A 22,156-nucleotide genomic window follows, 5' to 3' on the forward strand; every position below is an offset into this window, starting at 1 on the left:
CTCCGTTTCCACACAAGCTGCAGACAGCAGCTTTAATTACTACCTATTTCTTGAAATTTCTGTCTCTAAATAGACGCTCAAGGGGTAATTCTGTCTTCCCTTCATCCCGATAGTCAGTTGCAATTAAAAAAATTTAAAAACACGCTCAATATTGGCTAACGTGTTATAAAGCCCGGGTGCATATTTTGTTTTCCACAAGTACTTTCAGGGAACTTGCATTGCAGTGCGTTTGCACTGAAGTGTAAGGTTCCACATAAATAACACGAGCGTGTTGCAAACAGGCTGATAAATATATTTTAAAACTACTCGCACAGAAGTAAAGATCTGCTGAGTACGGAGGAGCACAGCCCGAGAGATGTGGTGTAAGAGCGAGAATCTGAAAAGGCGTTGGGTTTAAAAATCTCTGCAATGATGTAACTAAAGCCGGTCAGATGTAAGTGGTGCAGAGATGGTAGAGGGAAAAAAAATCTCAATGTTCACTTAATGGTTTGTACGTCACGTTCCAGCAAAATGCCTTTGTGAGTAGTTTTTTTTGAGAGCACATGCTAAAAATAGCAGCAGGGTTTGATCGCACTCCAGAAATAGACGGAGGGATTCACTTGTATAAAAAGAGAGCGCGGGTGGAGGAGAACCTGAATGCAGCTACTATATATGCAACTCAATCAAGAAATTAATTATTGGAACACTTTTTTTCCAGAACAGATCAACATTAAGCGACGATCGGTAAGAGTTGCATGCACAATTATTTCAAGCTTTATTCTGCATTTTTTTTTAAAAGGGAATTGATTTCTTTACCTCAGGAGAAAGGCTGTTATGAGCACCTCTGGAAGTAGGCTGCATGCATGTCTTTCAGTGTGTACACATTCTGGATGGTGGGCTGCAGGTAGACGGAGAATCACCCAACGTTGAATTTGTGAATCAGTAGCGGTCGGATCTCGTTATCTGTCGGCGCTGTTGAGTCTCTTATTTTCAGCTGCTAAACTGAACAGACCAGATATGTTCCAAAGACAAGCTACAATAAACGTAACAGTTTTGTTATTACTCCTGTTAGCAAACAGATTCTGAGGAGGGTGGATCTAGGGAGCAGTAAGAGTAGCAAGAAGACCTCTTGTACAATTTTGTTAATGAAAGGTTTAACGTGACCGAATTAGTAGGCATTTCCAGGCTCCGCATACATATCTTCCATGCAGCTAATATTAACTCTCAACGCACTTTTTACCCCATTAATGATGTAATGTAGCATTATCCTGACCTGAAATCTCAAATAATACTTGATAACTAGTGGTGTTGGCAGGGTTTGTGTGTGTGTGGTATTATTTCACAATGGTGAAATTGTAACTGTTGCAAAACTTATTTCCAAACGTGAACAAACTGATGACTGAGGCACAATCAAGAATTGGTTTCCTGGGTTTTCCATTCTGAATCCGGATCAACACGATGCACATTGCTACCTGTGTACATTTATATTTTCTTCCCGCTTATACGTTTGAACTCACTACCGGATGGTGATTTGTAGAAGAGGAGGCTATAGGAGGCTTTATTTAGCTCCCTATTCTCACGTCATCCTTTATTTTTGGCCCGTTACTGCTCTTACCACTGTGCATCATACTTCCCCTCTCACTTTGTTGTTCTTAGTCATATAGCGCTAAACGAAGTGGGTGGAATCACTGTTTCAGCGACGTTGTTATGGGAAAGCTGTAGGGACTGTTCTATATGCTGTAGTGCTGCCTCCGCTGACACTCATTTGACCCAGTGCACTGGATGGTGGTACAGCGAAGAAGGGTGCAATGCATTATTAATCTATATTAAACCACATATTGGGTGGGCAGTGGAAACGACACAAGTTAAAATCGCCCTTCCTCTCAGCCAGACTTCATTCACTTTGCTAACAAGTCGGCAAGCCCTCCTATCACCACCACCGCATTATGAAGATGTGTAGAGGACAATACAGAGTTCAGACACGTGTGTAAATTGATTTGGTTCAAAATGCATAATAATAATTTAAACTGCGTTAATTTTAAGCCAGATGGATCGTCAACGCAATCTTCAAGCAAACAGGCTGCACTCCTTTGATATATGCAAGGATGTATATTCTCCCTAGCAGTGAACTCAAACCAAGATGAATAACAACATGTTTACATTGATGGTCATTTTCGCGACAGGTTTGTGGTCATCAGTATACGTATAGATACAGTGAGAGCTAATATAGATAGGAGGATAGCGAAAATGATACAGAAGCAAATATCAAGGAAGCGCATATGCTAGCCGTCATCCAGAAATACACAAGGTAAAAAAGAACGTACCTATACAGACAGCAACACATTCCGCAAATAAACACATGCTGACTAATCTACACCGACACCCACCTTTTGTAACAGACCCGCCGCGTTTGCATGGCACCGTTGTGCAACGTATATTAACCCAGCGCCAATGTTCGACAATCGGTAGCTGTGCACGTTCTGTTACTGTGGTTTTCTGGGTGCTGCACAGCCGTATTTAATAGTTTGCCAAATAGAATTAAATAAACAACTGCAGTAACTGGCAGCATCGTCTCCTCAGTGCCGTGGTTCCGAGGTACCTTTCCAGAGCTTGGTTGCTTCTTGGCGTAATTCAGAACCTCGGCTAAGATTATTAGTATATTCAATAATTCAGAGTGGCGGTGTGAATTCTCCACTCCGATGGTGGAACAGCATGGTTTCAAAGTCGTGACTGCTAAGTGAGTAATCTGCGTGGATGCGTCATGGCTCCAGTCACAGTTCACTCGGAACTGGGGAAAATCGTGACTTACTTGATACATTCCCTAAATGAAAGACTCCCAATCAGAACTTCGGAAAACAAGACTGCTGCGTATCGGGGCGATCTGTTCGGGCTGTTTTTATTATCTTCCATAGTAGGAGAAGGTTGGTCCTAGAATACATAATTACCGAGATCGTGACCCTCCCACACAGTATAATAACTTATATACAGTACTTTCCGTGGGTGAAAAGAATTTTAGTTTACAGTTTCTACCGACGCCTTAATGTGCTAAATCCAAGACAGAACGAGGAACAAAAGGCAAGTCAAATCAAAACTTTTCAAAATATTTGTTCTTGTGATCTTATTTTGGGTGCATGCATTATGTATTGGCGCATCATAGTCACCTGTTATCATCATAGTCATCACAGTATGGTGACCTCGAGAGTTATCCTTATTTTCTATTAAGTATGATATATGAGAGCTGTGGGGTATATCAAAGTCAACCATAATATTGTTCGGTCAACCTTGACAGGAATATTTCGTCCCGATGCAGGTGGTGTTTAAAAAGCATTCTTCATTTGTAACAGAAGTAAAACCCTTCAAAGCTAAGCCTTCTTTACATGTAAATTAGCGTGGGTTCTCATCTAATCAAGTCAAGCACCATGCCGCAATAGAGTTACCCAATTATTACTAAAACTTCAACCACTCTTCTGGCTTTCTCTGAGGCCCATCTCATTAGTCCTACAGCCCCGCAGTTCCAAGTGTGGAGCCAGACATTGTTTGGGACTTGGGACTTTCTCCTGGGTGCTTGGCGAATGTTGACTGTGAGCCGCGAGAGCTCCGGTATACAAACTGTGACATCACAGAACCTGTTCTCGGTCACCTCTTGACAAAGTTCACGACCATCGCTGGTGTTTGGTGACTAGACGTCGTGCAAAGAAGGTGATCCTTGGGTCTGAATGGACTCACCAATGGCTGGAGCTGTAAGTCAGTTGTGGAGACCTGTTTAATTGGGAGTGTATTTTTTTGAAAGGGGGGCTCTGAAATGAGCTCTTTCGGGATTGGATGATGACGATTCAGTGGACACCAATGAGCTTGCGCGCCAGTCTCTATTTATTTACTGGTCAGGGCGCAAGTACCCTCTTTTACGCAGCGCCACCAGTCTGCAGTATAGATTCCACTTGGAAAAGATCGTGATGCTCGCTAGGATTGAAGTCAATTTCTCCAGCATCTCTCTCGCCTTCTTTCCATACATATATATATCTACATCGGTCCCTCGCTCCGACTCCTTCCCTCGCTTTCTATTTCTGTGCGTGTGGGTGTTTGTATGTGTATGTTATGTTAAAAAACATCAATTGCCTGCTCTATAAATGAATAGGATGTATGGGTGAGGCAATGCCTCGGAGGAGATGAGGGAAAGCCTGGATCATGTCAGGATGGCGATAGATGGGGTAGATCCAGCCTCGGCGAGGAGGGAACCCGAGTTGAGCGCCAATGAACGGCTCCATCTGAAGACAGCGAGCCGCGAATCTCAAGATCTTCGCTTTTCCACATCGTGGAATCTTTTACCGTCCCCTCCTAATGCTGAGGCAGCCGAATTCCCCGCCTGCGTACTTGTCTTTCTCGAATCTTTTTGCGGTCTGGGCTTGCTGTATGTAACTATGTAGCCGGGAAGCCCTTACCCCAAAAAGCATTTGCGGAAGACGCTGTCATCGAGGATGTCCAAAGGATGCGTTCACTGGCGACTCCGACCAGCGCGGCGCACAGGAAAGCGGCCCCAACCTCGACAGCAGTTTATTGCCCGTTTCACCAGGAGACCATCGCTTTCCCCTAACTTTTTATCAACTACACATGATCCTCTCCCAGCTGCCCTTCATCCTGCCCCGAACTTTCTCTTTCCACCCCGTCAGCCCCAAGGTGGCACAGACAAACCGGTGGTCAGCGTACCAGCCTGCCGTCACGATAAATAAGGACGGAGTTTAAACAAAATAAAAGTTTTTTTTCCCTAGGAACATCAATTCTTTCCAGCAGCATCAATAAACAGTTCATTCACAGACTGCCGGTGACGAGCTTTGTAAAAGAGTCGGACAAAATGGCTGTGTAAAGCCCACACTCACATCGTTGCGATAAAGCAACCTCCGACAGTGTTTACAGTTTTGATTATTGCTTAATCAAGATAAAAGAGGGATCCAAAATAAATAAAGAAATGCTGCAAAAGTTCTAAACTTTTACAATAAATGGTCCAGGGAGTGCATGCCACCGTACAGGGATTCGCGAGCAATGTGCATGGTTGTGCTGTGCACTCCCTGTTGTATTTCATCCGTATTTCTTTTTAAAACTCCTTTATAATTATAAAGCTTCGCTTTGCTGGGTTATATCGTCCCCTTATACGATTTTACTGCTAAAATAAATAGGTAGTTAGGTACGGTTCAGGTAAATCAAAGACAGAAATTATGCCTCTTTCTACTACACGAGCTCGAAGACTTTGAGGGCAGCTGTTAAATTGTAGCAATAATTGGAGACGGTTTGCATCTTGCAAAATATGGCATCTTATTAGGTTCATGTAAGTGCAGCGTGAGTACATGCTACAGAAAACTTTTTGGTCGGGCGTTTCATTTTAAGTACTTGGGAAGTTGAATAAGGGAATTGAATAAAGTGAAAGTCTGTCAGACTTAGTGACCACTGCTGTCCTTTTGGCTTAACTATGGACAACAGTATATTACAAGTACAAGAAGGAAAATAACCTTATCTATTGCCTGAATAACATGTTATTTAATGCTGAAAGTTAGGATTGATTGTATGGCCGAGAATCGTTCAGTGGTTCAACAATCTTGCTTGTAGGAAACATGAAACCTTGTTTTAAATCTTTAGTAAGTATCGGGATAGAAAGTTACGTACGTGGACAGGGACTAATGGATTATGAGTCTGGATTGAAGCAAGAAAGTAAAATTTTGTATGTATGTTGTTTCCAAATTCAAGTAGTTTACAGTGAGGATAACGTCTTATAGATTGCCGTACTTGAGATGTAAACACAGACTTTAATTTACAGTAACTTTAACAGGTCAACCTCTATAAGGTCACTGGGCGCCCGCTCAATCTGGTTAAATGCATTACTTGCTCTTATTTCAAAACATTATTTCCAAGGTGTTTGGAATTTCCCCACAATAAAGTTAACCAATATAGATTCTGCCTTCATTGGGTATCCTCGTCAGTTTTAACTGATAGAAAACACGTATGCAGGAACTGCAGTTTATTTAAAGGTATTTTTTATTGATATGAGGCATTTGATTCTAAATTGAGACAATAAGCTAAAGCCATTTCAATGAAATATTTAAGTAATGTAGAAAAGGCAGAGACATATGAAAGAAAAGGGCTTTTTTCCCTTGTCTTATGTCTCCTACTTTATGTATCAATTTTATAAACTTGTATCTTCCACAGCATTTATGGAGACGTGAGAAAAGAAGTAACAGAGATATCATAACAGTATTTTAATGAACAAAAGATCTCCCATATTAAAGCTTATTTCATAACGTATGAAGGACTTCATGACTAAGTGTTGGAATTGTATGTAAATACAAGCTATCAGCAAAACTATATTGCAGGCATGTATCTAATAATAGATAAATATTTACTATTTGTCATATTTATTATGCATACTTATTCCAGAAAAGACGTTGGCCAATTTCTCTGAATATGATACTGAGGCCCATTTTATTTATAATTTCATATACCCTTCTCCCTCACACATAACTTGCGTGAGGGAGATGGGTATATGGGTAAGAGCTGCAGCCCAGTAATTATACTGACCTCCATGCCTGTAAAATTCCTCCTTGCTTGGATGGCCTTCTGGTTAATAGTGTTATGGTTAGTCTGCTCATCCTTCCCCTACCATTGCTTGCTTTTAGCCATTCTTATATTTTCTGACAACATAGGAAGTTATTAGGCCCGTCATATCTCCACTGGTTCTCAGAGAACTCCCATCGTTTCTATTTTAGCATGTGTTTTCCCATAGTCATTTCTCTCTTACTGATTCCCTCCACGCATACTTTTCTTCCCATCCACCTACATGAGGAGTAGTTTGAAATAACCAATTCACCTGCCTTCCAGCAAGTCTTTGTGACATGAGAAGAAATGAGAGCACCACTAGATGAAACCCACATAGTCAACTCCACACAGATTGCTTAGAAATGAAGCTGGGTCAAAGGAATTATGAAGCGCCATCACTAACTGGACAAGTGCAGGAGCTGGAATTCCTCTAATACTATCATCTGGATCTATCTGTTTGTGGACACCTGAAGGTCAACCTACCCTTTCTGGCAGTGCCTACTGACCAGATCTATAGTACTTAACCTCAGAATCAGTGCCTTACTCACCGAACAAAGTGCCTCGACAACTTTATTCTTTCCTTACAATTTGGAGTCCAGCACATCAGTTCTGAGCAAAATTTCTTCAAACTGCAGATGCATTCTGCAGATATTGCCAATATCCACAATCTCCCACATCCTTTTGCAGCAACACATCACTTGCTCTGCCATCGCCATCTTAAAGTTTACTTAGCTGGTTTTCTTAAAAAATTGGATGTTATTGTTTGTCATCTAATTGTAGTTTTGAATCTAGCTATTAATATTGCATATGTTATTAACTTCACATATTTACTTTTAGATTTTTTACTATAATTTAGACCATAGTTCATACGTTCATACAAAAAAAACAATTTAACAATGCCAAAGTTAGCCTCCATTTTCTTGCACATAATTAGGGCCTTATACGTCAGCAATAAAATGTTGACCATATGATCTGAGGCAAATTTTAAAAATGCTAGGAGATAGGGAGAAGGAATTCTGAATAGAAAGAATGTTAGCATTATATTCACTAACACTGGCAAATGTTATTCTTGGAATAAGTATGTATGAATAGCAAATATGTACCAAGCCTTTGGTATATTGATGTACCTGATTGTACCATACTGTATAATCTAAAAGTGCTTGGAGTCTAGGCTTAGTTTTGAGGACAATATGGCAACCATAATGGGGTTAACTTTTCTCTATCACACAAAATATGTTCTCACTATATAATTTAATTTTCTAACTATTATAAAATAACATACTTTATCTTGTCTAAATATCTTAGCTTTTTAAATTAATGAAATTATGAAAATACCCATAACAAAGCTATCTTGAAAATTCTTAGCATTCAAGCTAATATTTTACATAGAACTTAAACCATAGGGATCCAATTTTTAAAAGATATGCAATCACAAAAAAAACTTGCAATCTACCAGAGTAATAAAATGCAACACACACAAAATGCTGGAGGAACTCAGCAGGTCGGGCAACATCTATGGAAATGAATAATCAGTCGACGTTTCGGGCCGAGACTCTTCTTCAGTGATAAAATAATCTTTCTTCACTGAAATAAATATTATATGTATATTTACAATAGGAAGATATTCTCCATGTTTCATTCATGTTACAGTCTTGTAAGCAATAACTTTATAACCTAGTATTATCTCTGCATGCACCACAGGCTACCTTGGTAATGATCCATTTAATTATTTAACCTATCCCACATAGTTGGTGTACACATATTTAAAAAGTTAGGATATCTGCAAGCTAATTATAGCTAAATACATTGTATTTTAAACTTGAGCAAGTTGTACTGGGGTAATTGCAATTTCACAAATGACAAAAATCTAACGTGATATGTAAAATAATATGGATCAAACTTTTTCCTGATGAAGGCTCTCGGCCTAAATTGTTGACACTTTATTTCTTTCCATGGATGCTACATGATCTGCCGAGTTCCTCAGATTTTTGAGTGTGTTACTCCGGATTTCCAGCATCTGTAGTATTTCTCGCGTCCAGCATTTTGGTTTGTTTAATTGGTTTCAAATATAGTATTATTTCTGCTTTATTATGATTTACTGGTTGAATTGAGAAATGGCAGAATTTTGAGAAATTTAATATGTAATTAAAGTAGTGCCTTAACTGTCTAAACTTGGTGAAGTAGCATTATAGATAATGGTTTATAATACTTAATGGTATTTAAGGGATTTTGCACTCATGAGACAATAAACTTTACAATAATATCTTGCACATTAATACCCTGTTGTGGTCAGGCTAACACAAATTGTTTAGAATTGTAATGTAGTATCCATAATAGCCAATGAAGGTAAAATTACAGTTAAACTCTATTTTCTAAATCAATATGGCTTATATGGTGTTACTTGACGTCGGGACACACACCTATATAAAAGGCAATTAAGTAATTGTATTAATTAAGATGATTTCTTAGTTAAAATTATGAGCGATTGTGGGCAATGGACAATTTGTAGCAATACACTTGTATAGATAGGCTATGAAATAATTATCTTTGGAATTTATGATTTAATTAGCTAGGCCTATAATACAAGTTATAAACATAAGAGATGCTGCAGATGTTGGAAATCCAAAGCAACACATATGGAGTGTTGGAGGGACTCAGCAGGTCAGGCTGCATCTATGGGAATGTATAAGCAGTCATTCTTTCAGCCTGAGACCCCAAGGCCCTGCGAGCCTGAGGGTCTTGGGCCGGAACGTTGACTGCTTACTTATTTCCATAGATGCTACCTGACCTGCTGAGTTCCTCCAGCATTTTGTGTGTGTTGTTCTATAATAAATGCATCTCCTTTTCTCCTACGTCATGGCAAAAATTGCAATTCTCAATGTATTTTAGCTAAGAGAAGTTTAAGTGAAGATTTTGAAATTAAGCATCGTAAAACTGAGTAGGTGTTTTGGAAGGAAATTTGTTTGGCTCTGAAGTTCTGAAGCTAATTTTATATTGGAAATATGTTCCCCTTTACTATTAGTTAATACATGTATTTTTATCTCCATGCAGTTATTTTCATATCTATCCTGCTTCAGAAACTTGGTCTGGTATGTTAAGACTGATGGTAATGAAAAAGGCCCCAACTGCCCATAATAATTGTGAAAATACGAAAATTAAAGCATTTCTTGGAAAAAAACAGGTAAGAACATGTTACAGTTCTTGTGCATAGGTGTTACTCTGAATGTCCTACAAAAACTGGCATGTTGCTAGTCTTGGATAAGTGAATATGTAACTTAAAAACCTGTAGTAAGATTACTTCAAATATATTTTCTGTGATAAATAACTGGTATGTTACAGAATGAGCAACAACTTTTTATTTTAGCAATTTTTACATGTTTGGTTGAACTGAAAGAAACAATGATAGATAGATTGTAAACTAACCACTTTGCATAGTTTAAAAAGGTAAGCAGTATTTTGAGGAATCATTTCCTACGTCTCCAGAACAAGTTTTATTCTTTTTTAAAAATACATAGTTGAATGATCAATAATGGAAACCACTATGATTGATTTTAAGAAAGATCAAAGGTTATTTGATATATGCCAGAACAATGATAATATAGAATAAGTTTTCATTTTGAGCAGTTAACACATACAGTAATAGAGACATATCACAGAAACAGACCCTTTGGTCCATCTAGTCCATGCTGAACTATTAATCAGCTTAGTCGCTTTGACATGCACCTGAACCATAACCCTCCATATCTTCTCATTCCTGCACCTATACAAATTTCTCTTAAATGTTGAAAGCAAACACTTCTGCCGGCAGCTCATTCCACACTCTCAGCACTCTCTGAGTGAAGAAGTCCCCCCCCCTCCAATGTTCCCCTTAAACATTTCAACTTTCACCCTTAACCCATGACCTCTAGTCTAGTCTCGTCCAAACTCAGTGGAAAAAGCCTGCTTGCATTTACCCTATCTATTCCCCTCATAACTTTGTATTGTTCATTTGTTAACTGCCATGTTGTATGATGTAGGTGATCATGGTCTTTCCATAAGCATGATTGTTCTTGGCCAGCTTTTGTACAGGAGTCGTTTGCCATTGCCTTCTTCAGGTAGTGTCCTTATAAGGTGGGTGACCCCAGCTATGATCAATACTCTTCAGAGATTGTCTGTGGTCACATAACCAGGACTTGTGAGCTGCACCAGCTGCCCCAATGGCGTCACGCAACCATGATCAGGATCCTAAACTTTGCCCAAGGCTACTGGAGCAAAGTAGCGCCTTATACTTCCTTTGGTAGAGACTTATCACCACCCTGCCACCCGTCCTAATTTTGTATACCTCTTTCAAACCTCCTCATTCTCCTACGCTCTAGAGAAGAGGTTCCCAACCCAGGGTCCACTGACCCCCCTCAGTTAATGGTAAGGGTCCATGGCATAAAAAAGGTTTGGAATCCTTGCTCCAGGGAATAAAGTCCTAACTTATTCAATCTTTCCCTATAACTAAGGTCTTCAAGTCCTACCAACATCCTTTTAAATTTTCTCTGCACTCTTTGAATCTTATTGATACCTTTACTGTAGGTAGGTGACCAAAAGTGTATACATTCCAAATTAGGTTTTACCAACATCTTATACAACTTCAGCATAACATCCTCAATCTTGTATTCTATACTTTAATTTCTGAAAGCCAATGTCCCAAAATCTCTCTTTACACTTGTGATGCCACTTTCAATGAATTATAAATCTGTATTCCCAGATCCCTCTGTTCTGCCACCCACCTCAGTGCCCTACTGCTCACTGTGTAAGTCCTGTCCTGGTTGGTCCTACTGAGGTGCAACGCCTTCCACTTGTCTGCATTAGGTTCCATCTTTCCAGCTGTTCCAGATCCCGCTGCAAGCTCCTCGTTGCCCAGAACACAACCAGTCTTGGCATCATCTGCAAATTTGCAAAAAATAATATTTTAGAAATCCAGTGAAGTTATTGTCCTGCTTTGCATAATTATATTTTAGGCAAAGTAGATAACGCAGATTATTATCTGAACAGATAATTAATACTGTTTATTTTGTTTATGTGCTAGAAAAGGTATTTAATTCAGATTTTCCTTAAAAAAGAAACAGCTCTTTACAGCATTAAATAAACTAGTTGAGAGTTCCTCTGAGTGAATCTCACCATAGCCTGTCCTGGTCCAACCACGTTGTTGCCACAACCAAGAAAGCTCATCAGTGCCTCTACTTCCTTAGGAGACTAAAAAAATCGGATTGTCCCCTTTGACCTTCACCAAGTTTTATCGATGCACCACAGAAAACATCTGATATGGTTTGGTATGCTGTGTCTGTGATCACAAGCAACAGCAGAGAATTGTGAACATTTCTCAGCACTTCATGGAAACCAGCCTCCCCTGCATGGACCCTTTTTTTAAATTATCACCATACATGACCGTGAGACTCATTTTCCTGCTGGCGTTCACAGTGAACCAAAGAAATACAATAGAATCAATGAAAAACTACACACAAATACCGACAAGCAACCAGTATACAAAGGAAGGCAAAGTGTGCAAATACAATAATAATAATAATCATTATAATATTAACAGAAATCAATGAGTGAAAAACACCAGAAATATGCTGAATTAAAAGAGGAAATTGAAAGACTTTGGAACATGAAGAGGGTATACATTGTTCAGTAGTAATGTCTGCAACTGGTGTCATCCCAAAGGCACTATACAATAGCATTAAACAATTAGGGCTACACAGCAATATCTATGCTAATATTCAGAAAGCCACAATACTAAACACCACTAGAATAGTCTGAAGATTCCTGGCAATTGAGAAATGTGCATGCTTGGCTATGCCCGTACCTCAGGTTTTACCAGCTTGAGCTGCGAAAAAAAATTAATAAAACTAATGGTAAAAGGCTAATAAATTCGAGATGATAAATGTAGGAAATATCAAGAGAAACCAGAAACAATCCCACACATTATAGGATCCTGCAGCAGTTTAACTCAATCTGATTACTTACACATGCATGATCAAGTGGCAAGCATCATTCAGCAAGATCTTGCTTTAAAATTCAAACTCATAAAATAAATCATACCTTTCTATAAATACAAGCCTGATCCAATGTTAAAGTCAGAATCCCACAAATTGTATTATGACCGATCCATTATTACAGATAGGACAATTCACAATAACTAGCTGGGTATAATAATACAGGGTATTATTATATTAAAGAATAACTTATTTAATAGCTATAGCCATTCCAAACACACGTAATTTACAGAAACCAGTAAATGCAAAACCAGAAATATGCCGAATTAAAAGAGAAAATTGAAAGACTTTCGAACATGAACAAGGTATACATTGTCCCAATAGTCATATCTGCAACTGGAGTCATCCCAAAGTTGCTACACAATAGCTTTAAACAATTAGGGTTACACAGTAATATCTATGTAAATCTTCAGAAAGCCACAGTACTAAACACCACTAGAATAGTCTGAAAGTTCCTAGCAATTGACAAATGAGCATACTCGGCCATGCCCGTATTTCAGTGTTTACCAGTTTGAACTGAGAAAAAATAAATAATAATAATGATAATAATAATAATAATAATAATCAGTAAGTAAATAAATAATACAAAAACCATGAGTTGTAGAGTCATTGAGAGTGAGGTTGTGGAATCAGTTTGCATTTCTCGCTGCCTCAGCATAATCAGATTTCATCTACCCCGGCATTTTCCTCTTTCCCCCCTTCATATCAGGCAGAAAATACGGAAGCCCGAAAGCACACACAACCAGGCTCAGGTACAGTTTCTGCCCTGCTGTTTTAGGACTATCAAATAGTTCCCTAGTACGAAAAGATGGACTCTTGACCTCACAGTCTACCTTGTTATGACCTTTCACCTTACTGTCTCACCTGCACTGCATTTTCTCAGTAACGTTTAACACTTTATTCTGCATTATACTATTGTTTTACACTTCATTACCTCATTGCACTGTTGTACTGAATTGATTGGTAAAGGCAATATGCAAGACAAGTTTTTCATTGTACTTCTGTACATGTGGCGATAATAAACTAATTTACAAATTCATCAATTATTCAGCTAGGATATCTTAGCATGTTAAATGCTAATCAAGTATCTGCAAATAATAGGAATGGATGATAGATTGCTCATAATCTTAAATGATCCAGGTGAAAAAGAAATAAAATTCTATAACTCTATCTAGAAGATTAGATAAAGTTGAATACTAGCATAAAGATTGCTTTGGAGCCATGGCAGCCAAATAACAAGTGTGTTAAATACAGGCGGAGCAAGATTAAAAGAGACTATGAAAACTACGCCAGAATTCTCCCCTTCCCAAAATGTACATTTCACATTTCATCTTTAACCAAAATGCACATTTACAACTAACATGAATTGTAGAATAAATGGATAGGAATAAAATTTATAGGAACTCATTGTTGCTCTCAGGGTAAGGACCAGAAGGTAGTTCTACTTAACCATTTGGATGACGTTTGTTCCTTCATAAATGCTGAGGAATATAAAGATTGTTGGATATTTTTCTGAGCCTTATGTAGGAGCTTCAGCTGGAAACTACAGAATATAATGAGGGTAATAAGTGCGATTGAATTCAGTATCTGCAGATTGCTTACGAGGACAAGAATCACATTTTTTTTTTACCTTGCATTCTAATTTCTTCATGGAAATGCCTTTCCGAACTGTTTTTCTCTGCTGACAGATTTGAAATAGCATTGCACCAACACTTAAAACATCTCGTAAGAAAATTAGAAATGGCAACGATCTACAGAATTTAAAAAAGAATACAATTCATAAGTTCATTAGGAGTTCTTTTATCGTTGTTTTTGCTCAAATATAGAAAACACTTTCAGGGATGGAAGACAATCGGAGAATTGAGCTGGGTTTATCTACTTAAATCCGTTTGTCCATCATCTGCTGAGAAACGCCGTTAAGGTACATTCGATTCTTAAATCTAACACCTTGAACTTCACCTAACGATTTATAAATCCGCGAGGAAGTTGTGGTTTATGACAACACTGTTATTTATTTTAACCCCTTAAAGTCAATTCAACCACTTTTTTAACTAATAGCCACCACTTGGCTTTATTTTACATTGGCGTCGATAAAGGATTATAAAAGAAAGGGTACGGAAGGGTGTATCATAAAAATAAAATATTCTTGCTGGTTCTGTAAATATTTTTCTCACTCTCAGCCTATGACAAATTGATTTTTTTTAGATAAGTAAAGATAATACATTTAGGAAAGCAATGAGAGATAAAGCATAGGAAGAGTTTCTCTTTCAAATGAAAAGGACTTTGTTTCACTGGTAAACCGGGATATTTTGAAATGAAGCTAATGATACAAAGCAACTTAATGGCGTTATCGTGAAGCTCACCTGAATATGATATGAAACATACAATAAATCGTGTGCTTTCGGCATTCTGCGCCTCGATTTTTATAATGATTTGTTTCGTACGACGAGATTAAATGTCTGTTGGCATAATGTTATTTTTAACATTAAATAATTTTGTATTAACATGTTGTGAAAGAAAATCTGTGTATATAATTTCTTTAGATAAAGTTTGTTCATTTTAAAGCCGTGCCGAGAGTGTCAGCTCCAATAAAGTCAAGGTTCTTCCCTCAGTTAGTTTTAAAAACAGTATCAGTTAGACAAGTGAGAATGTCTTTGTATAATACCATAAGACCATAACACATGGGAGCAGAATTAGGCCATTTGCAGTAATATTGTAGCACGATATTAGATTCGTAAAGATTTAGTTAAAAAAAAACAATATGTTATCTTAACTCTGACCAGAAGATCATCACATCGTTTGTTTGTACACTTTATAGAACAGGGAGATCCCAGGTCTATACTTAAAAAAAAAACCTAATTTTGAATTAACTGATTTGGAAAACACAAATGCTGTTTTGCAGTGTTCCTGAGTGAGGGAAATTGACACATTTTAGTCTTGCCCTTTATCATGGCTCTTTGATACTAACTGAAGATTAATAATTTTGCCACTGAGAATGGGTGGATGGACAAATATGTAATTGAAGTTTCCATATTGTCAATTGACCTATCATGGGTAAATTTTTAGAATGACACCTTGGATGGGAGAATGGTCCATAGCTGTAGCCTAATGAAATATATTCCAATTAGTTATGATTACTTGATGAAATAAAGGAGAAAATTGGGAAGAAACTTGCAGGGTTGAATATTGGTATCTGTGTCACAAGCATGTTTTTCTTTTTCTTAGGCAGCCCCTTGGGATCAAGGAGGATGATCTTCCTCATCTGTTCTGTAGGTTTTGAGATGGCTGATGAGGTCAATGTAAGGTCTCCAAACTCTACCACACGTGGGGCACTGGGCACTTTTTGAAACAGTACACAGCTTCCATCACCTGTAAATTCCCACAGAATTGACCCAGCGCAATCCCAAATACTCCACCTGCATTTTGAGTGACCATGAGCTGTGGGTTCTCTTTTACCCAAGATAGGTCTGAGAACCTCTCTTTTGGAAGTCTAGTATTCAGCATGCAAATAGTATGGCCTGCAATTAGTGCTGACTGGGCACAAGTGTGGCCTCATTGCTGGGGTTGTTGGCTTGGTTGACATTGATTTGGTTATCCTGCTAGTGAATCTGAACAGCCTTGTTGAGAAGAACACCGCCAAAATCTGCAGGAGGTTCCTATCTCTAAGTTTGAGGGAGGACGAGGATCATGACAGCCCAGTAGATTATGAGCTTTGTGGCAGTTTTGAGGGCTTCACCTTCAAACACTCTTTTCTCTGGCAGCCAGTAGCTGTGCTGGGACACTGAAATTGATGGCAAATTCCATTTTAAATGACTGCCTTCACCCAAGCCAAGCAATCTATGTTTTCTGGGATCCCATTGTGACCCTCTAGTCTAGAGCTTGGTCTGGAAATGGAAGCAGGTTGGTTGTGAGTCTTTGTTTAGCTGAAATTAAGTATAAGGACCAACCTCTCCTATATGCTTCAACAAATAAATTACTGACAACTTTGAGCTTGTTCTCTGAAAGTGTGCACATGTAAGCATTATCTAAATATTGCAGATTGATGACAGAAGTTGGGGTGACAGAGGTTCTAGAGTGGAGGTGACAAGTGGGTTGAACAGTTTCCCATTTCTCATGCAGATTAGTTTCCCTCCAGTAAGAACTTAATTGGAGGTTAGTTATAACCTTGCTGCAAGGAAGATTGAGAGAAGCATCGGGGTAATCATACACTGAGATTGGTTTTACTGTGAAGCCGTTACTTAAGACTATGATTTGCATGCAATCATGAAGTAAATCTAGATGAAGAGAAGTTTCTTTTGTCACACAGATTTGTAGAGGATGTTCCACGACCCCAGCTGACTGCTGGAATCAAAGTCTCTTGTGAGGGCCATTAATAATGGATGAAGCTGTTCCCGTTTTCTTGAAATTGATGCAGGATGAAGGTCATGTGCACTGTGGCCTTAGATGGATGAATCCATACTGTGATTTGAAAAGCAAATCTTCAGGTTTAGGGAGGTGTTGAGGAAGATCCCAAAAATGGCCTTCCATATGGCAGGAAGCAGAGATATCTTCCTCTGGGTGTTGTAGTAAGATTTGTCTTCTTTCTTGAAGATGGTTGTTCTAGTGACCCCTAAGGTCTCCTGGTATGTCCCCATTTTCTCATTAGTGACTGAACTTAATCTCTACCACTTGTTCAAATTCTGCCAGCTCCTGAGGTCTGTTCACAAGGTCTTGTTGTTTTAGGTTGATCAGAGATAGCAATAATGTTTTACCAAATAGTTTGATGTGCCATGGAGACAAAGGTGCTCATGTCAAGAAATAAGTCCTGTCCGACAAATTCTTTGAAAGGCTTCGTTCAGCAGGCACCGATTGCCTCTCTGCCCTTGATAAATTCACTCTCATTCTTGTCTTTCAGTGAAGTATGCCCTTGTGTGTTTGGGTAGTAAGTGGCCATGACATCACTGAAAAAGCTATGTTTGTCCTTTTTAATCAGTGAATTAATAGATTTCCTGCCTTTTTCACTCAGCACTATTTTCATGTGTTATTGGTTGGATTTTGGCCTTCAGAGGACTGTAGAGGTATTTCTTTTTGTTTGAGCCATGGAGGATCTTACATGTAAATGATCATAAATGCCCAGCAAAATATCTTTAAGCCATATATCATGAAATATTGTAGGCGTATTCCTTAAATGCTTGTTACTCATGCAAGCCAGATAATTAATCTATCTAAAACAACTTGGTTCATTTTCCTTGAAAATATATATTTAAAAAGTAAGAACAAGTAAAATAATATTCAAAAATTATATCAGAAGACTGATTACAATGCAAAGACTAACAATAAAGTGTTAGGTCAATGGATAACAATATTTTGATGGGTATCGGAGAACCAGATGGGAACAGCTTTGAACTATTTGTTAAAAATTGATATTTTATAATTACTGCACTTTGTTATCAGTTTTGTAATTCATTTTAACTAAATAGAAGGCTAAAATATCTGGTACTAGTCAGAAGGTTGTATTTAATAAATAGTAAAACCAGCATTTATATTTTAGATGTCAACTTCACATGTTCTATAGATTTCCTAACAAAATAAATAATTTTATCTTAAGAAATAAAGGTATTTTATTTGTATACTTTCATACATAATATAGATTATGTTTAACAATGTAAGGAATTGTGCTTCTCAAAATTAATCTTATATTAAAATATTATTTTCTGATCTGCCTTTTTTCATATATATGTACAGTTTAGATTTGACCATCTTACTCTTGGGTTTCTTTTGTTAAAGCTTACATAAGACAATTGATTTCAGACAGAAATATTCCCATATTCAAAACAAACAAAGACATTCTATAATAAAAACTGAATATATATTTATTTTACTAAATATTCATTGCAATGTTCACATTAGAATGTGTGCAAAATTGTTGTTGTGGATTAAATACCCTAAAGAAAATTCGTTTAGAGCAACTGAATATTTGAGTCAAACCACAGTTATATAATTTTGACATTAGAAACTTAAAAAAATGAAGATCAGAATTAAGTTAAAATTCTGTCTAAATATTCCACTGTAACACATACTTAAAACATCTTTGATTGTAATTGTTTACTGGGTTGGTAAACTAAAAATGAGAGAATTAAGCATTTGATTGATTCGTTTGAAACCAAAACTATTTTATATTGAAAATATAAATGCAAAATGTATTATTAAATGATAAAAGACATAGAAAACATTTTTTTAAAAGTGTATAAAATACCATTTATTATAACAATGTAAACAAGTTATAGGATCAGCGGTATCTTTAAGCATCTGTGTTGAAAATGAAAAACCTGATTTTGTTACTTTATGAGATTAAAAATCAAATGTTTTGTTTCCTGATAAATTTAATAGACCAACAATTTTTTAAAACTTTCATTCAAACGTACTTTTGACCATGTGGAACCATGTGGAAAGCCAAACGTTGGTGGGGGGGTGGAATATATATTTTTAAACATATTTTGGTTACATTACAAAATTATTTTCTGGAAATATGAGAAGGTGGTCAGAATTTTTTGTGGTATTTAACGTAAAATTCAAGAGAATTTTTTCCACAACCAAAAGAGGAAAATGGTGGAACATATTTACAAAAAGTAAGGAATACTTGATATTTTATTTGTGAATGTGGCAAATTGCAGGAAAGAATTGGGATATTTGTTTTCAAAGTAGTTGGTTTGCTGTGATTTGTTCTGTTATGATATTGTTTTTTTTATATTTTAATCAAGAAATGTACATTTGTACAAGCCTTGGTAAATATGTGTAATTCTAATGGATTTTTCAAAATGAGTTACAATTGTCTATGTGGCATTTGCTGTTCTTAAAATGATAAAACATTCATTGTCAGAGAATATTGTACATTATAGGTAATTAAAAATACTTCAGAAATAATATTTAAGCAAGATTTTAATCATATATATTGTACTTGAAGTTTATAAAAATACCCACAAAACATTCAATACAATTTATTATTCTAACTTAATAAAAGCATATGTTGTTTAGTATTTAGTAAGTTTGAACAAATTATGTTTATAATGAGTGAAGAATTGTAGGTGCAAGTACTTTGTTAGTAAGACAAAAATTGTAAAGAAATTGTGCTAGGTTTAGTTAAGGTGTACTGTATTTTAGTTGTTCTAAACATTACGCTGCTTACAAGCGTATTTAATAATTAAGAATAATTGATCACTTACACATGCATTTTGTTAATGTTACACGTCAGTTAAATACAATGTTGTAATAGCAAGCTATTTCAAAATTAAGATAAGTAGGGTAAACACTATATGCGTGAAAGACTTGCATTTTCATGGAGTTGTGTGAAGATATTATACAGTTATACTGTTTTCATGAAAAAAATAAAATTTAATTTAAATGAAAGAGAAATAGTTGTAAAATTTGAGTTACTATTGAATCAAAAGAGCAATGAAACTCAAAATGGAGATGTGTTTTTGCAATGTAAAATAAAAGTCTAAAATTTATCAGAAAGAAAAATAAATTATGAAGATATGGAAAAGCAACATATATTATAAACTATGATATTATAAATGATATATTATAAATGATTAGACATGAACATTTCAAAGAATAGTTTATTTCCTTTAGGATATGACCATGCATCAGAGAGCCATATAGTCACATTAAACGATTAAATAACAAAATTCTCAATATTTTCTCTTCTTTAATTCAAATAAGATAATGTATAAAACCCCGAATGTATTTTTTTTTAGCAAATGACGAATGTAGGATGTGCAAGAACAGTTGAAATCTGTAGCATCACAGGAATCAATGGCTTTCAAATGCACACCTATGTGTATATATGCCAGGTTTTCAGTCATAAAGTAGATCCAAAATATATATTTTCAAATGAAATTATACTGTTAATTGTGACTGAAATCATTTTTCATGAGGTAGTAATAACAGATTTAGAGTTATGGGTTTAAATATGAGCACAAGATTGTACGATAACATGATTTTTATTGTAAAAGGAGTAGTAATTGAAATAAATTATTACTGACACACACCTTTATTTTAAGACCGAATATTTTCAATTTCTTTTACTATTTTTCTGTAAATGCTACAAAAATTCTGATCATTCCCATTACTTCCGTGTTTATGTGGCAGTGAAATCTCACGAGACGATGCCTGAGATTTGGTATGACGATGGATTTGTGGGAAACGTAGTTCTATTTGACTTCAAACCGAAGCGAAAGTGCGGTGTTAAACCACAAGTCCCGCGATGCAACATGCTCCCGGCGCCGTCTCGGAAATAGCTGCGGGCTCTCAGAGTGATTGACGTGCATTGGAACTAATGGCCAGTGGGATAGAGCAGTGGTGCCCGTATTAGCCAATAAATGCGTGGGAGAGGGCGGTTGTTTCCGGAGACGTGTCCGCATGTCACTTTCCCCTGGTCGCCGGGAGCTCGTTGGTGTTTAAGTGATGGGTTCCGCGCTGAATGTGGGCTCTCTGCCCGCGTTTGACTTCTTTTACTGGCTCGGGGTGGGCGCCGTGACCTGGTTTTCACTGAAAGTAGTGTGCCAGTTGCTGAGCGGAGCTCGGGCATTTGTGTTTGGAACGGGCGTCAAGGTGGAGAGCTTCGGTCGCTGGGCAGGTGAGTGGCGGGTGCGGGCGGCGAGTGCAACCGAGCCGGCAGGCGGGCGGGCTTGGCAATTCTGACAGATACCCTCTTCATTTGCCTTTGTACCGAAACTTGCCCCCCTCCCCTCAACACACACACTTTGCCTTGCACTCTGTACTTCGCGCTCCCCACGTCCGTTTGTGTTCACTGGAGTTTTGCAGAGGAGATTTGAGTGCACTAGTTCTTGATGGAGTGGAGCATTAGACAAAAATGGAATCAAGAGGGTTACTGTTTAAAACGATGGGTCGCAGTTTTAAAGCATACGAAGATCTCTCCCCCTCCACTCAAAAGTCGAAACAAAACATTAGTATTTTTTTTAAGGTAGATAGAAGCAAAAAAATGACACGCAGTACGTAAACAGGTCGAAATAGTCATGCCGACCAAAATTCTTATTTAATCTGTTGCTATTTTTCAGGTTTGGCCTAAACCCTCTAAATCAGGAGCCCCTACCTTTTTTATGTAGTAGACAAAAAACATTAAGCAAGAGGTTCGTGAGGCCAGGTTGGGCACCCCACCTTGAAATCTTTCCTATCCAGGTACTTGTCAAGTACCATTTAAATGTCCTTAATGTACTTACCTCAACTACTCACTTTGGCAGCTCATTCCATGTTCTGGGTGAAAAGTTGCCACTCGTGTTCCTATCAGATCTCCCCCACCCACCCACCTTAAACCTGTACCTTCTTGTTGTTGATTCCTTGGCTCTGAGAAAAAGATTGCTCATTCACCCTATCCAAGCCCATCATAATTTAATACACCTTTATAAGATCACTCCTATGCTCCAAAAAAAAGTCTGTCTGCTTGGCCTTCTTCCATTACTCAGACCTGAATTTTTGGCAAATCCCTCAAATGTGAGATAGCTGATATCATGAGGTCAACCGTGATGTAAATAAGGGAAAAGGTTGGAATCTCCATTCCTATCTAGTGT

The 22,156-nt window shown here is 37.4% G+C and overlaps 1 protein-coding gene and 2 long non-coding RNA genes across 4 annotated transcripts in view; 2 read left to right on the top strand and 1 right to left on the bottom strand.

Moving 5' to 3' along the window:
* LOC140729651 (uncharacterized) overlaps nucleotides 1-2,667 on the bottom strand; it is a 63,686-nt gene extending 61,019 nt beyond the window's left edge. The window contains exons 1-2 of one of the 2 annotated variants that reach the window (XR_012099390.1): nucleotides 2,367-2,667; nucleotides 796-981 (exon numbers count right to left, since the gene is read on the bottom strand). This is a non-coding gene — a long non-coding RNA (uncharacterized lncRNA). Of the gene's footprint in view, nucleotides 1-795; nucleotides 1,013-2,366 lie in introns of both variants that reach the window. The other variant, XR_012099389.1, reaches the window with a different exon arrangement.
* Nucleotides 608-20,518, top strand: LOC140729650 (uncharacterized). Its single transcript, XR_012099388.1, has 4 exons — nucleotides 608-723; nucleotides 9,613-9,742; nucleotides 14,414-14,508; nucleotides 15,813-20,518. It is a non-coding gene; the product is annotated as an uncharacterized lncRNA (long non-coding RNA).
* Nucleotides 20,519-20,975: 457 nt separating this feature from the next.
* LOC140729649 (very-long-chain 3-oxoacyl-CoA reductase-A-like) overlaps nucleotides 20,976-22,156 on the top strand; it is a 168,377-nt gene continuing 167,196 nt past the window's right edge. Inside the window, exon 1 of the mRNA XM_073049668.1 lies at nucleotides 20,976-21,204. Coding sequence (XP_072905769.1) covers nucleotides 21,033-21,204 — 172 coding nt within the window. The 5' untranslated portion in view covers nucleotides 20,976-21,032. The remainder of the gene's footprint in view (nucleotides 21,205-22,156) is intronic.

Source organism: Hemitrygon akajei, chromosome 6 (genome assembly GCF_048418815.1).
Source record: "Hemitrygon akajei chromosome 6, sHemAka1.3, whole genome shotgun sequence".
Classification (NCBI taxonomy): domain Eukaryota; kingdom Metazoa; phylum Chordata; class Chondrichthyes; order Myliobatiformes; family Dasyatidae; genus Hemitrygon; species Hemitrygon akajei.